This window comes from Gadus morhua, chromosome 12, assembly GCF_902167405.1.
Source record: "Gadus morhua chromosome 12, gadMor3.0, whole genome shotgun sequence".
In the NCBI taxonomy this organism is placed as follows: Eukaryota; Metazoa; Chordata; class Actinopteri; order Gadiformes; family Gadidae; genus Gadus; species Gadus morhua.
The window spans coordinates 25,445,171-25,460,170 of NC_044059.1; the positions used below are offsets into that span (position 1 = coordinate 25,445,171).

A 15,000-nucleotide genomic window follows, 5' to 3' on the forward strand; every position below is an offset into this window, starting at 1 on the left:
TGATCTCAGATCTCAGAAAATGTTTGAGACGGACAAGGTTAGAAGACCCACGGGAGGCAGCGCGTCTCACCTCCCCCCTCCGAGCTTCTCCCCCCCGGCCTCCTCCTCCTCCTCCTCCTCCTCCTCCCCCCCGCTCCTCGACCTCCGCTCCCGGCTGACGGACCTGCTGGCCGAGCGCTGGCCCCCCTGACCCCTGCCCCCGGCCGGCCCCCCCCTCCTCCGGCCCCTGACCGGCGCGCCGTGACCCCCCGCCATCTCCGGGGTCAGGGCGTCCCCGGCGGCGGGCGGGCGGAACTTCTTCGCGGCGCGGTGCCGCCGCTCGCCGTTCCGCATGGGGCTCCGGCACCCGTTGACGGGGCCGTAGTGGCCCCCCCTCTCCGCCGCCGGCTCCGGCTCGGGCGGCGGCTCCGGCACCGCCAGGGTCAAGGGGGGCTCCGGGCGCGACGCCGCGTCGTCGCGGTCCGACGCGGCGTCCGCAGCCACCGCCGGGAGGGCGTCCGGGGGGGAGAGAGCGAGGGCCTCGCCCGAAGGACCCGTGGGATCCGTCGGGGGCGGGGGGTTCGGCGAGGCCAGGGGGTCCGCCGCGGCCAGGCGCTTGAGGCTGCCCAGAGGGGTGCTCTGGTTGTGTTTGCCGTGCACGGACAGCGGGTGCGGGAGGGCCCCCGGTGGCGGCGTGGTGGCGGCGGCGGCGGCGGCGGCGGCGGCGGCTCCGTCCTTGGCCTCCTCGCCGCCGGTGCTGTTGTGCAGCACCTCCCGGCTGGACATCTGCCGGTGCCTCCGCAGCTGGCTGGTCCGCTGCTCCCACACGGACATGGTCATGCGTCGCCGCCGCTCCCTCCTGGACATGAAAGAGTTACAGGGGTTGAGAGGGGGCGGCGGGAAGGCCTCCCGGAAGCTGCCCTGGCTCTCCTCCAGGGAGTAGGAGTGGGCCGGCCGGCTGCGGTGGATGGCCCTCTTCCTGTACAGGTAGGGCCTTCTCCTCCGACTGCCACTGTGGAGAGAGACAGAAAGGGGGGGGGCCCGCGTCAGTGGGGTGCCCGGGACTCAGTGTGCACCGTAGACCTCCTGGGTTACATTACTGCACCAGACACTAATGCATTGGTTTGATTCAGTGTGCATTGTTTAAATGACTGCATCAACCACTAATGCATTAGTTTGATTCAGTGTTCATTGTTTAAATTACTGCATCAACCACTGATGCATTAGTTTGATTCAGTGTTCATTGTTTAAATTACTGCATCAACCACTAATGCATTAGTTTGATTCAGCGTGCATTGTTTACATTACTGCATCAGATACTAATGCATTAGTTGGAGCGGAAACATTCAACTAATACATGAGATTGAGTCAGTCTGTATTGGACTATTACACTACTGTTTCATATACTAATGCATTAGTTTGAGTGCAAGCATTTAAATTTGGCATTCTGCTCAGGGCAACTTAGTTAAGCAAAAACACATTTGTTTAAAACAGCAAAAATTCAATAGACCAAGGTAGATTAAGTTAATTCACTTTTTGTAAACAAGCAAACAAAACCGTTGTCTCAAGCATGTCCTTGTTGTAACTTTGATCGGTGGTTTTGAAACACTTCATACACAACATCAAAGCAACGCCATTTTGATGAGAAACTATTGGCTGAATCAATGAAGATGTTATGTATCAGGTCAACCAAGCCAGAAAAAGTTACTGCGCTACAATCAAAAAAGAAGTTGAAAATGCAGAAGGATGCCAGTGGTGTATATGTATATATGCGCGATTCAAAAATAAGAGTTCAGTGCTGGGGGAGCACAGAGAGTGGGGGGATGAAAGCAGGAGATTACCCATGGAGATGAGAGCAGAACACTAACGCAGGTAAGGAAATCAGACAGGCGCATGAGAGAGGGGGAGAGAGCTGAACAGACACTGTTACTTACTGTGGCGTGGACTCTTGTGTGGTCCGTGTTATCAATGAGCGATTGGTTGAAAACAAGACATTAGTGCTTTTGTGAGCAGACATAAAACAGGCCAGAGAGACACGCAGCGAAACAGCCCCCAACCTCGAACCACTTGCACTACAATGGGTTGATTATAGTTGGTTGATTGCACTACAAACCAGCCATTTAGCAAATATATATCGGGTTTATTGATTGAGTACTTTGACATGGGACTTGGTACGTTATTCATCGGCAAATTTGTTTGCCAAAAGAAAAAGATAAATAGATTTGACTTGAAATCGTGCGCATCATAAACTGTGCATGCTGTAGATGACGTGTGTTTTCTGGGATTGTTTTGAGTGGTGATGCTCATGTAGGGAGGGGGGGGGGGGGGTTGTTTCACCGTGTGTCTCCGTTGGAGCCAAGCAAACATCGACAAACAAGATGGTAGCAGAGTTAGAGCAATTCAAACGTTCATCAAACATCAAACTCAAGCGCCACATGGATAAGAGGGAGAGGACCCCCCCCCCCCCCCCAAGGTGGACCGGAGGGGGGTACGGACAGGAGAGGGCTACAGTATGGTAGACAGGTATATACAACAATGAGAAGGAGGGCTCCGTCACCAGACACAAGAGAGAGAGAGAGAGAGAGAGAGAGAGAGAGAGAGAGAGAGAGAGAGAGAGAGAGAGAGAGAGAGAGAGAGAGAGAGAGAGAGAGAGAGAGAGAGAGAGAGAGAGAGAGAGAGAGAGAGAGAGAGAGACTTTAGCATGATCAGACATCCCTTACAGAGAAGCATGAGCACACTGTGACGGATCTCTGAGCAGCGACGCCCCATGTCCCAGTAACCAGTCTTCTGGTTCCTCATGCCAGACTCAGAGTGGAGGAAAGTCAACATGCTGAGGTTCGCAGAGATCAGAATGCTTGACAGCGATTCCAATGCATTAACCGACACAGCATCCACGGGAGGAAAGAGAGAGAAAGCACTGCGCTAAAGAGACCCGAGATCCCAACCACTACAAAATCATTCGCTGCGCATTGCGTTTGAAAGGCATTCTCATGTGCAGCTCTTTATGCATGGTGATGATGTAAGAAACGCTTTGATTGGTCCACCTTAAACCATGCAGTCCAAAAGTCATGCGGGCATGCCCGGGGTTCAGTCATCACAAGTCATTTTCCCACATGCTCCATCCTCCACCCTAGGTTTTGCTCAGCAAACCACAACCCCATGCAGGTGCCTCCTGAGGCCAGTGGAGGCCGCCTTACTCTCTCTCTCTCTCTCTCTCTCTCTCTCTCTCTCTCTCTCTCTCTCTCTCTCTCTCTCTCTCTCTCTCTCTCTCTCTCTCTCTCTCTCTCTCACCTCTCAAAGACCTCTCAGAGTCGAGTCGGGAAAACAGTGATAAGTTCACTGGATGGCCTCCCTGAATACAGATGGTGTATTCCAGACATGCCTGCGGTGCTCCAGCGTCCTATTGGTTCTGACAGTAGGTCGGCCATTAGGAATGTCTTTGCTCTCAATCTCTCTAGCGCCTGCTGCTGCTGCTACTGCTGCCACTCATCTGGGGGAAAACTCTGCTTATTCTATTATTCCTGTCAGGCTTTTTGTTTGAGCAGCAAGACTAGTGAACGTATGAGGAGGAATGGCTACAAGGGAATAATTCAATAAACTGATAAATGTAATGTTACATAATAAAGGAATAATAAGATTGATGAATAAATAAAAAACGTAGTCACCATCTGACTAAACTAGGTGTAATTGTGTTCCTAGAGACATGTAGACATTGGCTCATCCTTATTGGAACAACTGTGTATGATTATCAATAGCTTGGTTCCTACCATTGCTTTGATTCATCACCAAATGGATTATAAGAGTATGACCTGTAGGGATCCAGGAGGCAACAAAGGTCAAGTTATCTTGTCTCCATGGCTACAATACAAGCAACTCATCAACCGCCGTCCCCCACACACACACACACACACACACACACACACACACACACACACACACACACACACACACACACACACACACACACACACACACACACACACACACACACACCACTTCTACTGGGAAGCCTGCCAGTAACCATAGCGACGCAGAGTTCAATTTAGAGGAAATTACAGAGCTGGAAGCAGAAACAACTGTCCTGATAGTAGACCTGCCAGTGCGCACTCATCAATAGCCCCTCGTGGTACCCAACCCGCCCCCATCCTACAACACCGTCCGCCCGAGTCCCCCCCACCCCAGCCCCCACCCCAACCCCCCCCCCCCACCCTCGTCCAAGCTGCTTGTAATGATCCACCCAAATGCCATTTCCTGGCCTCAGGACGGAGATGATGATCCTATTGCTCCGACCCACTGCTCCCACAATGCACCACGGACAGCTCCATGCGTTAACCCCGTGGTGGAGCACCGTGACGCTGCCGATATTTAACAGAGGCTACCTCGACCCGTCCCTGGGTTCACCCAGGGAAATGTTACGGTAACGGGGCATTCCCCTGGGGTGAGGCGGGGAGGGGGGAGGGGGGGAGAGAGAGAGAGAGAGAGAGAGAGAGAGGTAGGGAGCCGGAGGGGATCAGGCAAGGGGAGCAGCTTGCAACACACTTACTCTGAAGACATGAGGGAGGACATGGCTCCCACCTCCTTGGCCTTCTGGAGCGCATGCTTCTGGTTGAAGGCGGCCTCAGCCTCCTCTTCGTCCTGACCCAAGAAGAAGAGAGAGGGAGGAGGAGGAAGATGAGGAGAGAGAAGGAGGAAGATGAGAGAGAGAGAGAGAGAGAGAGAGAGAGAGAGAGAGAGAGAGAGAGAGAGAGAGAGAGAGAGAGAGAGAGAGAGAGAGAGAGAGAGAGAGAGAGAGAGAGAGAGAGAGAGAGAGAGAGAGAGAGAGAGAGAGAGAGAGAGAGAGAATAAGGATAGTCAGAGAAAGGGAGGATAGAGTTTGGGAAAGGAGTAGTGAGGAAGGTAACAAAGCTCAGAAGAGAGGGATGAGAGTAGAGATATAGTAAGACCATGGTTTTCATAACCCATTCCATTGTTTGCCATTTGTTTGGTTTTTATTGTTGTTTTTTGTTTTTACCTTGGTGAGTTCTTGTGCATTAGCTAGGTTATCCACAGCGATGGCCAAGAAGACATTGAGGAGCGTGTCTGGTCATTACATTCTTAAGGAAATGAATAAACTCCCTATGAAGCAAATATGCTCTTCTGTGACCTAGGTGTCATCTCAATTCTCGGATCACAGTGATGCTCTACAGAGAAGCTGACCTGGCTATTGCTCTATCGGATACGTTTTATTTTTATCCTAATATTATTTAAAATGAAACTATTGTGCTAAAACATCTGTATGCAATTTGTACAATTTGCATTACATTGTTATCAGAAAAATAAGGTGTGTAAAACGAATTACTAAATTCTACACTTGGGGTATAAAGGATCGATGCTTCCTGTCTAACACAGTGCAGGAGGATACAGTTTCCAAACAGGGTGAGGACTATAAAGTAGATGGAAGACCACATGCCCGACCCCACTCCTCCCTGGGAGCGGATCCCGTTGTACATCACCTCGTTCCAGTCCTCTCCGGTTAGGATCTGGGAACACACAGTGAAACCACGATGATGAACGACACACACACACACACACGCACGCACACGCACACACACACGCAAACTCCACTGTGATCTACTGCTATTAATATTGTGCTAATAAGCTAGCATACGTATTTACTCGATGAGGAAAGAATTGCCTCAAACAATACACATAACATTATGGCTCTATCTTGTTTAATGAGTGAATTGTTATTGTAATTAAGTTGGGCTGAAATAAAACTGGATGTAAAGTTCGGATGGGTTTTTACAGACCTGGAAGACGGTCATGATGGCTGCAGGGAAGGTGTCAAAGTTTGTTGGAGTGTAGTCTTCAAAGATGAACCTGGGTCAATCACATCACACACACTCACACATATAAAGTGTGTAGTGAACTTCTTCCACTAGCTGTGTGGAGCGTTGCTTAGTATTTTGTAGCTGTTGATCTCATCCGTGACCTTGCATAATAATAGTCTTCAACAACAACTACAAAAAGTTAAACAAAATTTTGTGTGGCTGGGAACAGTTTTATTCTGGAGAGAATTGTATATTAATAATCAATGCTGCATGCCATTTACAAAATATATAGATGACACCATGATTGTGCTTTACTGCCTATGTGTGAGAGAGGAAAATCGAAACACACTCTATTTCCTATTCTTTCTTCAGGACCTATGCTAGATCGACTGCATGATTTCCACATTGCTTCAGCTGGTCACCAATGTGTTACCTGCCACCGAAGAGCTGCATGCCAAGCAGTGCAAACACCACGATGAAGAGGAAGAGGAGGAAGATGAGGGAGATGATGGACTTCATGGAGTTCATCAGAGACACCACCAGGTTCCTTAGAGACGCCCAGTACCTTGAGAGCAACGACGTACCATTCAAATAAATTACATGCTCAAAATGTTACTTGATTAAGGGCAATAGATGCTCCAATTCATGTAATGACCACAGCGGATGTGTACTGAATGAAGATTGCTTCTTTTTTTTTGCTTGTCCAACACAGATAGAAGCTACAGAGTTGTATCTCATACCAGGTTAAGCATTTATCAGTCAGAAAATATAGAGACACGCTTTGATAGTGAGCCGTTGCTGTCAACATGGATAAGAAGTAAACTTCTCCGGACATTACAGTATCTCCACAGTTCCAAAGTATATTTTAATGCTATGTTGAATAAGGCAGTAGTTCTCAAACTAAGTACCCCCTTCACCGGCAATAACCATTTTTGGGAGAAACATGGGCCTTTGCTTAATGCAACTGTTGGCAAATTTCTCGCCACAGGTGCTGAATCCTAGCCTGGCTAATGCCAGACCTCATCTCAATCTAGCAGCGTGAAATGAAATTGCGCTCAAGGCAGCGTTGGTTTACCCAGGCTCGGTTAATCCCATTAAAGTATATTCGTCTTGAATCTCACGACATTTTGGCGTTTCTGGATGTGCTTTCTTTTTCACGGAATACATTTGACCTTGTTTACATTTCAACTACTTTTCCATTTTCTCGATTTTTTTGTTGTGTAGCTTTCAGAATGAAAGTTGCCCACGGTAAAAGAAAAAGAAAAAAAAGTTGCTGTATTATTACTTTATTATTACTATAATTGTATTTTCTGAGTACACCATGCAGTAATCCAAAGTACCCCTAGGGGAAGGTGTACCCCCATTTGAGAGCCACTTGAATAAGGAATCCAAAAAGGATCTGTTTTGACGGGGTGTACTGACTTGGTGATCTTGAAGATCCTCAGCAGTCGCAGGGCGCGAAGCACGCTGATGCCGAACGAGGTGCCGGGCCTGAAGAAACCCCACAGCACCTCAAAGATGCTCCCCACGATCACCTGCAAGCACCACCGACACACTATTCACCTGCACCACCAACACACGGCGTACATATAGAATCAATTGCACCCTCAACACACTGGTGAACATACAGTGAACATATAGATTCACCATCAACACACTGGTGAACATATGGTATACATATAGATTAACTTGCACCGTCAGCACACTGGTGAACATACGCTGTACATATAGATACACAGTACATTGAGGGAGTAGGCTTTACTTCCTAATTAGCTCATTTCCTTTCTAAACACACGTCTCTTATTGTGTGACTTGTGTAAAATCAATACCCAATGTTTCTCTGACTCCAGAGGAGATGTGTGACGTGTGTGTGGACGATGGCTGGTTGAAGCAGCCTCACTTGGCCCGAGTCAGACTGATAAGAAGCTGGGGCTGGTTAAGGCTGGGTAAGGTTGCACACCTGTTGTGCATCGAGTAATCAATACCAGCAATCACCACTCGCACTCCACAGTGCGACAGGCCGCCAACATCGCCCTGTTCCTCTGTGGTCACCAAGGTGTGATACAGAGGGAGTGAGACATTGAGGACTGAACGAAAGAGGGGAACTGACGCTGCAGTCGAAGCGGTTGAAGGAGGAGTGGAAGTAGAGGCGTGGGCCCAGGCTGTACATCTTCAGGAACATCTCGGTCGCGAACAACGCCAGGAACAGGAACTCTGCATAGTCTGGAGGAACGGGGAGAACGCGACACAGGCTGAAGGAACGCGTTCAGGCGTTCTGGCTGCTGTCGCGCTCTTTGAGATCACCCAGACCCCCGAAGCTGTGCTTTGATGTACGCATAGCCTAAGGCATTTTACACTTCTTCCAAAATGAAAGGTACTTAAAGTAAGAATCAGCGATGCCTTCTTAAAGTGGTCATATTATACCATCTGGTGTGAGTGTGATTGGCCAGCACACATCATCAGTGGACACGCCCTCTTGTAAATGTCAGAAGAGGCCGATTTTCAAACCGGCTTGTAATGGCTAATCACAATCACACCTGATGGTATAATCTGTCACCTTGAAGCCCGAAACAGGCCACATTTTGGATAGGGATCGAAAAGGGTGAGGGAGAGTAAAAATGTCAAGGGCTGTATTAGAGATCTTCAACGGAATAAACCATGTCAGCCTGCTCCATGCGTTCTGATGTACATTCTAAACGAGAGCTTACACAGGAAGACGGAGAGCCAGGGGGGCTGGTTGTGGTGGACGATGGCCACACACATGGTGTTGAGGGCCACCAGGCTCAGCACGGTCCAGTAGAAGGTGTGGGTCTTCACCATGCGCCGGATGGAGACACGCAGGAGACGCTCCTTCCGTCGGAAGTACGCCGTGGGGCCGCGCTTGGCACTCCTGATGCTGGCTCTGGGCATGGGGATACCTGGGGGAGGGGGGGAGAGAGAGGGGGAGAGAGAGAGAGAGGAGGGGAGAGAGAGAGAGAGAGAGAGATGCAGAGAGACAGAGAGACAGAGAGACAGAGAGAGAGAGAGAGAGAGAGAGAGAGAGAGAGAGAGAGAGAGAGAGAGAGAGAGAGAGAGACAGTGAGAGCAAGAGAGAGAGAATAAGGAGCGTGAGAGAGAGAAGATGAATTGCAGCAAAGAAACCATAATTTTCTTAAAAATGACAAAAAAATATCATTTCAAAACAGCAAAACAGTGCTTTAGTCCTAAGGGTGCTCTTTGAATTGAATTGCATCGCCAATCTCGTTCTCCAGTACCTCTATGCTTGCTGTGCTCATATGTGCCCTTCAGCCCAGCACTGGAGGGCTGCTGGAAGGCCCGCTCACCTACAGACGAGATGTCCCCGTACGAATCCTCATCCGAGGGGCCCCCGCGCGGCACGTCCAGACCCCTCCTCTTGATGGTCGTGGCTCTCTTCAAGACTGCAAGCCAGAGACGGTTAGGCACAGGGGCTCCTCTCCACAACGTAGCCAAGCACGGTGCACAGTGCGAGGGCACGACCACAGACTCGCATGGCAACAGCAGCAAAGCAGCGTCTTCGGAATGGTCACTTTTTAGTTTGATCACGTGGAACCGGCAGACGACCCAACGACGCAGTGACGCGTGTCGGAAGCTCGGAGCGTGCGTTCTCGTTCTAGCGAGTGAGTTTCTATCGGAGTCATGGAAATTACTGGAAAGTTCGCAAACAAATTCAATGATACACGGAAACGACTGTGGAAGCTATCTAAATGCCCGCAAAGTCGTAGCCGCTAGCAACAAATTTGAGCTTTTTAGCGTCACAGATGGAATTACGTCAAAATAAACGCCATCATGATCCTTTCAACTTGATTGCAAATCATCTGCTGTGATTCTAGCACGGGCAAATGAGCGATGGTATACCCATGCTCAGATCAAGGAAGCTTGTTGCAGGCCATGCATTCCGATTGGAGTAGAAGTGCGTTCATTCACATACCGTGCAGTGCAAAACATGCCTTACCACTAATATGGCGGATTAGCATGGTGACAGTGTCTGGGTTTGGTGTCCGTGTGGCTCGTTATTCAATCGCCCTATTCCTGTCCTTTGCCCACTATCAGACGGCTGGTGGTCTACATTTGCTTGAGAATGTTGTCCCTTGTTTTTAATAAGGCGCTCAACAAACAACTGCACATGTACACATCCACGAAATAATGATGCCATTTCACGCATGGAAGTGTGCGTTACGGCAGGAACACCATTCACACGCACTATTATCAAGCACACAAACACACACTAAGACAACACATGCGCACTGCTTTTGGGTCCAATTGTTGCTAAGGCAACTTCTATATGCCGACTTTCTTTTAATCAAAGCTATTAGAGCCGCTGCTTTGTTCCCATTAAGGAGCTCCTGCTGCTGTGTCTTTCCAAACGCCTGGGTACTGTTACTCAGCACTAGCCACAGTCTCATCAAGCTTGCATACCCCTAGTCTACAGCACCAGGGTATTCACTTCATTTAGAATTGATTTTTCCACTTATAGGAATGCCTGGTTATTTATTTCAATATATGTTGGCGTGTATGTTTTTGCATTTGCATGCTGTGTGTGCGTGTGTGTGTGTGTGTTTGTCTGTTTGAATCTGTGTGTTCGCCTGTGTGTGTGTATGCGTGCTGATATGTGTGTGTGTTTGTGTGTTTGTGAGTGTGTGTGTTTCTGCATGTGTGTGTGCGCATGTGTGTATGCACTTATACGCGCATGTGTGTGTGTGCGGCACATGTGCTTGCTCGTGTGTGTGTGTGTGTGTGTGTGTGTGTGTGTGTGTGTGTGTGTGTGTGTGTGTGTGTGTGTGTGTGTGTGTGCAGTCAGGCAGAGGCGGTTCTCACCATAGGTACCCCCTGTCCTACACTCTGGCAGTCTTGTCAGAGCTGTCAATCAATCAACATTTAGTAAAAAGAACACCTATTGGTTTGGAGTGAAGGAACGGTCACCATGACTCAGTGGTCAGCCTGTAGCTGACCACTGAGTGGGACCAGATACTTTAAACACTCATCCACCATCTGCCCTTTGTATTCCATGTGACTTTATACTGGAAAATTATGTGTTTTGAGTCATTATAGCGCCACACAATGCAGGTTTAACTATATCTGCAAAACATCTATGTGTGTAATTTTCTGTGGTCAGAAAAAGCTGTGATTGAACACAATGGTCATTTCGGTTTATTAACCAACAAAAGATTTGGGTGTTTGTAAATGGGTTTATCTCGCCTTAACTTACACATTTGGTCTGAAAACACTTTTTTCATCACTTCAATAACTCTCGTATTGAAGGATTTGGTATTTAAGAACATAAATAATATGATAACAAAGTCAATCCATAAAATACCATCCTAAACAACTGAAAAGTTTGCATGTGAAAGATGTTGAATGAGAGGAAAACTTAAGGTTTCTTTCTTACCATCCAGAGCAGAAGTTCCTGAATTCTTATTCTCCTCAGCGAGCATCACCTCCTCTGGAAGAGTAATGAGTCGGAGAGGGGGATTCAGACCGACTCCCACGATAGTTGAACTGCTAACGGGTTCTTGAAAACTAACATTTTAATACTTTCAATTTCTCAGAAAATTAACATTTGGGAGAAAATGCAAATGACGATGATGCCCTTGAGCTTTTGCAATTAGCATTCAGGCCCTCAGTAATCAAGTCAATCCTAGCAAGAGCTCAGATTCAATATTTAATATGTGCTCTCCAGTCATTTAGCAAACACTTTACTCCAAAGTGTGATTCCCTCGAGATCCATGTCACTAATGATCAGGTAGCAGATCAGGCTTGACTCAAGGATTCACACAGATTCTGCCCGTGTGGATGTTGGGGGTTCTGAACCCAGAAACCTAGGAGTGGGCGGTACCTGCTCGGTCTATCCAGGCGCGGTAGCCGTTGAGCTCCCTCTCGATCTGCTGCTGGCGCCGTAGCTTCATGAAGGCCCTCCGGTTCTCCACTCTCTCCCTCTCCTTGGCAAACTCCCTGGAGACGCCAACCAGTGGTCTGTTAAGCCCCTCCCTCTGTATCCCCCGTCCCGGTCTCATCGCTAGGCATTCATAACGATGACCTCGTTGAGATGAATGAGACGATTTTTTGGAGGCAGACGGCGGAGGAGGGCTATTTCTGTCAAGAACTGACCTCGCCTCTTCATTTAGAGGCAGCAGAGGTAGAGCACAGGAAAAAATACAAAAGGCTTAGAGATTGGGGGAGGCGAAGAGAGGACATGTTATGGCGGGAGAGGAAAGGAGAGGATGGGATAGGCGAGGAGACCGGAAAAGGAAAGGAGAAGAGAGGAGAGGTAAGGAAAGGTGAGGAGAGGAGAAGCGGGGAGAGAAGAGGAAAGTGACGGTAGGATGATTTACGACAGGAGAGAAGAAGTGAGAAGAGAAGAGAAAGGAATAAACCAGCCAGGCTAGGAGAGGAGAGGTTAGGTTGATAGAACAGGAGCCGAGAGGAGGAGGAGGAGAAAAGACGAAGAAATAAATCAGGGCAAATGGATCGAGAGGGGGACAGCAAGACCAGAGCGCCAAAGGAGGGAGGGGAGGGCTAGGAAACGACAGAGTTGAGAGGCGCCTTCATTCTTCTCCCTGTGGAGATAATGGCAGTTGATTGCCGATTAACCTTTTGTGCAAAACTCATTAACTTATAAACACTGACACCATGTGAAAAAAACAAACGGCACGCGGCTTGACAGGGGCAAGACGGCCTCAGATAACCTGTTATGGAACAGAGCACACAAAATCAGCCCATAAACCAAGCACAAATCTCATAACGCGGCAGACTGAATGTGACGACTAGAATTTAATCGAATTGAAGCCATTCCGCAGTAAATCTGCAGTTATTCCAGTTTGTTGACAGCGGATACATGGAGTGGGTGGATTGTCTTTTCAATGAGGATGTTTCGTAGAATCAGGTCATTATAAAACGACTCCCAGGTCAAGAGGTGGGAGGATGGGAGCTGGTACACGACACGCTATAACGTGTACATTAACATGTTATACTGGGATCCCGGACGGTAGAAACAGGTGTGACGCGCGAGTGTGAACCCACCCAGAGAGGACTCCCAGCACCAGGTTCAGCACGAAGAAGGACCCGATGATGATGAGGGGGATGAAGTAGAGGCAGTTCCACGCCGGCCCCAAGGCATCGTTGGTCTGGAGCCACCGCAACAGAATTAGATTTCCAGGAAGTTGGGAAGCAGAGGAAAAAAAACTGTTTTTGTTTCAGGGGCCGCTCAAGCAGCAGTGCGTTGCAGGTCAACATGACTCCAGTTTCAGGTCACCTAGAATCTGGATAGCCTCCCTCCTTACCGATGGTGCCTTTTACTGTCAACAGTTTCAACGCTACGAATGGGCTCAACCGGAGCCCAGCCCTTATGAATGTTTTAATTTCTAAATAAACTATCATCACTGCACTGCAAAAATCTGCTTCTTGTTGTTGCTGTCATACAATATAACAATTTAATTACTGCGTATGTTTATAAATGCATGCATTATTAATAAATACAGTGGTTATTATTACACATTCAAATGACAGACTGAGGTATCTATGTCCTTCTGTGATGGTGAGGTCCTCTATGTCGTTATTATAGCATGGGAGGCCTAGTTGGTATTCTGTGTAGGTGCTGTTTGAGGGCTGGGTTACGTCTCTCGGGATCAGGGGGTGTTAATAAGATGGCTGGTGGTAGTTGAGGTGATACCCTGACTGTGTGTGCCTCCAAGCAATAGCGTGAGACGTGAGTGTGGTCTGAACTGTAATAACTCTGCTCCACAACCCTGTGTCGCCATCCACACAGACGAGTGAGGGTGTGTGTGTGTGTGTGTGTGTGTGTGTGTGTGTGTGTGTGTGTGTGTGTGTGTGTGTGTGTTTATGGTAGCCGTGTTCTAGTTGTGACTCTGTTAATGATGAGTTAAAATATGTGTGAGGTGTGATATGTGATGAGTCATTGTGTGTGTGTTTCTCTGTATGTGTGTGTGTGTGTGTGTGTGTGTGTGTGTGTGTGTCAGCATGTGCGTGTGTGTCTGCATGTGTTTGTGCGTTTGCATGTGAGTGTGTGCATGTGCACGCGTGACTACATGTGCATATGTTTCTGTATGTGCGTGTGTTTCTGCATGTGTGTGCGTGTGTGTTTACATTGGCATGTGTAAATGCATGTGCGCGTGTGTCTGCATTCGTGTGTGTGTCTTCATGTGCGTGTGTGTTTACACGTGAGTGTGTAAATGCATGCGCGTGTGTGTCTGCATTCGAGTGTGTTTACATGTGCGTTTGTGTCTGCATGTGTGTGTGTGTGTGTGTGTGTGTCTGCATGTGTGTGTGTGTGTGTCCGTCTACGTACATTATAGAGCACCGTGGTCCAGTGTGTGTGTGTTTGTGTGTGCGTCTTGTCTACGTATATTATAGAGCACCGTGGTCCAGTGTGTGTGTGTGTGTGTGTGCGTCTCCGTGTACGTATATTATAGAGCACCGTGGTCCAGTGTGTGTGTGTGTGTGTGTGCGTGTACGTACATTATAGAGCACCGTGGTCCAGCCCTCCATGGTGATGCACTGGAACACAGTGAGTAGGGCGAACAGGATGTTGTCGAACTGGGTGATGCCGTCGTTGGGTCCGATCCAGCCCTCGGTGCAGGTGTACTTGTCCGGACACTGGCGCACCCCACAGGGGAAGTCGGACAGGGACGAGTCCACCGTCTGGTTCTCTAAACACGTGATGGAAAATAGTAACCAACCAGAAGACAGTTATTGTCGTGACAACAGGAGAGGCCCGGCCCAAAAGGCCCTAGGGCAGCACACGGTCTCTAAACCATTTGATTGGCCATGAAAATTTGGTAACAGGAGGATTTAAGCTTTGGTATTTGTTGTGAGATATTGGGTGTTGGCAGAATATTTGAAATAATATTTCTGATAAATGGGGACATTTTGTGATGTATGCGGGAATCGTGGACAGGCTACTAACATCAGACTGAGATCAAGATACTTTGATCTCAGTCGGACAACATATATCTCAGTAACTCTGTTGTTGTTAGCTTCCAAACAGAATCTCCTGTATGATTCCCGGTCTGGCCATGACGACTAGTAAAACTATTTTGGCAGCGTCACCGAAGATGCGCTTGTGTTTGTCGGTCCTCACAGTATAGACATATTTTTCAGAGACGTCATAAAAAGGAAAAAATGAAAAAGCGCTTCATTTAAATGTCACAGCGCTGGAGAAATTGCGTTCGAAAGG

The 15,000-nt window shown here is 48.4% G+C and overlaps 1 protein-coding gene across 1 annotated transcript in view; it reads right to left on the reverse strand.

The window, feature by feature from the left end:
• Nucleotides 1-15,000, reverse strand: part of cacna1ea (calcium channel, voltage-dependent, R type, alpha 1E subunit a) — a 62,032-nt gene that overhangs the window by 23,907 nt on the left and 23,125 nt on the right. The window contains exons 6-19 of the mRNA XM_030371731.1: nucleotides 14,283-14,473; nucleotides 12,828-12,931; nucleotides 11,644-11,759; nucleotides 11,197-11,250; nucleotides 9,113-9,208; nucleotides 8,498-8,707; nucleotides 7,900-8,012; nucleotides 7,212-7,324; nucleotides 6,223-6,354; nucleotides 5,769-5,838; nucleotides 5,381-5,498; nucleotides 4,991-5,058; nucleotides 4,523-4,614; nucleotides 71-991 (exon numbers count right to left, since the gene is read on the reverse strand). Of these exons, the coding sequence (XP_030227591.1) occupies nucleotides 71-991; nucleotides 4,523-4,614; nucleotides 4,991-5,058; nucleotides 5,381-5,498; nucleotides 5,769-5,838; nucleotides 6,223-6,354; nucleotides 7,212-7,324; nucleotides 7,900-8,012; nucleotides 8,498-8,707; nucleotides 9,113-9,208; nucleotides 11,197-11,250; nucleotides 11,644-11,759; nucleotides 12,828-12,931; nucleotides 14,283-14,473 (2,398 nt within the window). The remainder of the gene's footprint in view (nucleotides 1-70; nucleotides 992-4,522; nucleotides 4,615-4,990; nucleotides 5,059-5,380; nucleotides 5,499-5,768; nucleotides 5,839-6,222; nucleotides 6,355-7,211; nucleotides 7,325-7,899; nucleotides 8,013-8,497; nucleotides 8,708-9,112; nucleotides 9,209-11,196; nucleotides 11,251-11,643; nucleotides 11,760-12,827; nucleotides 12,932-14,282; nucleotides 14,474-15,000) is intronic.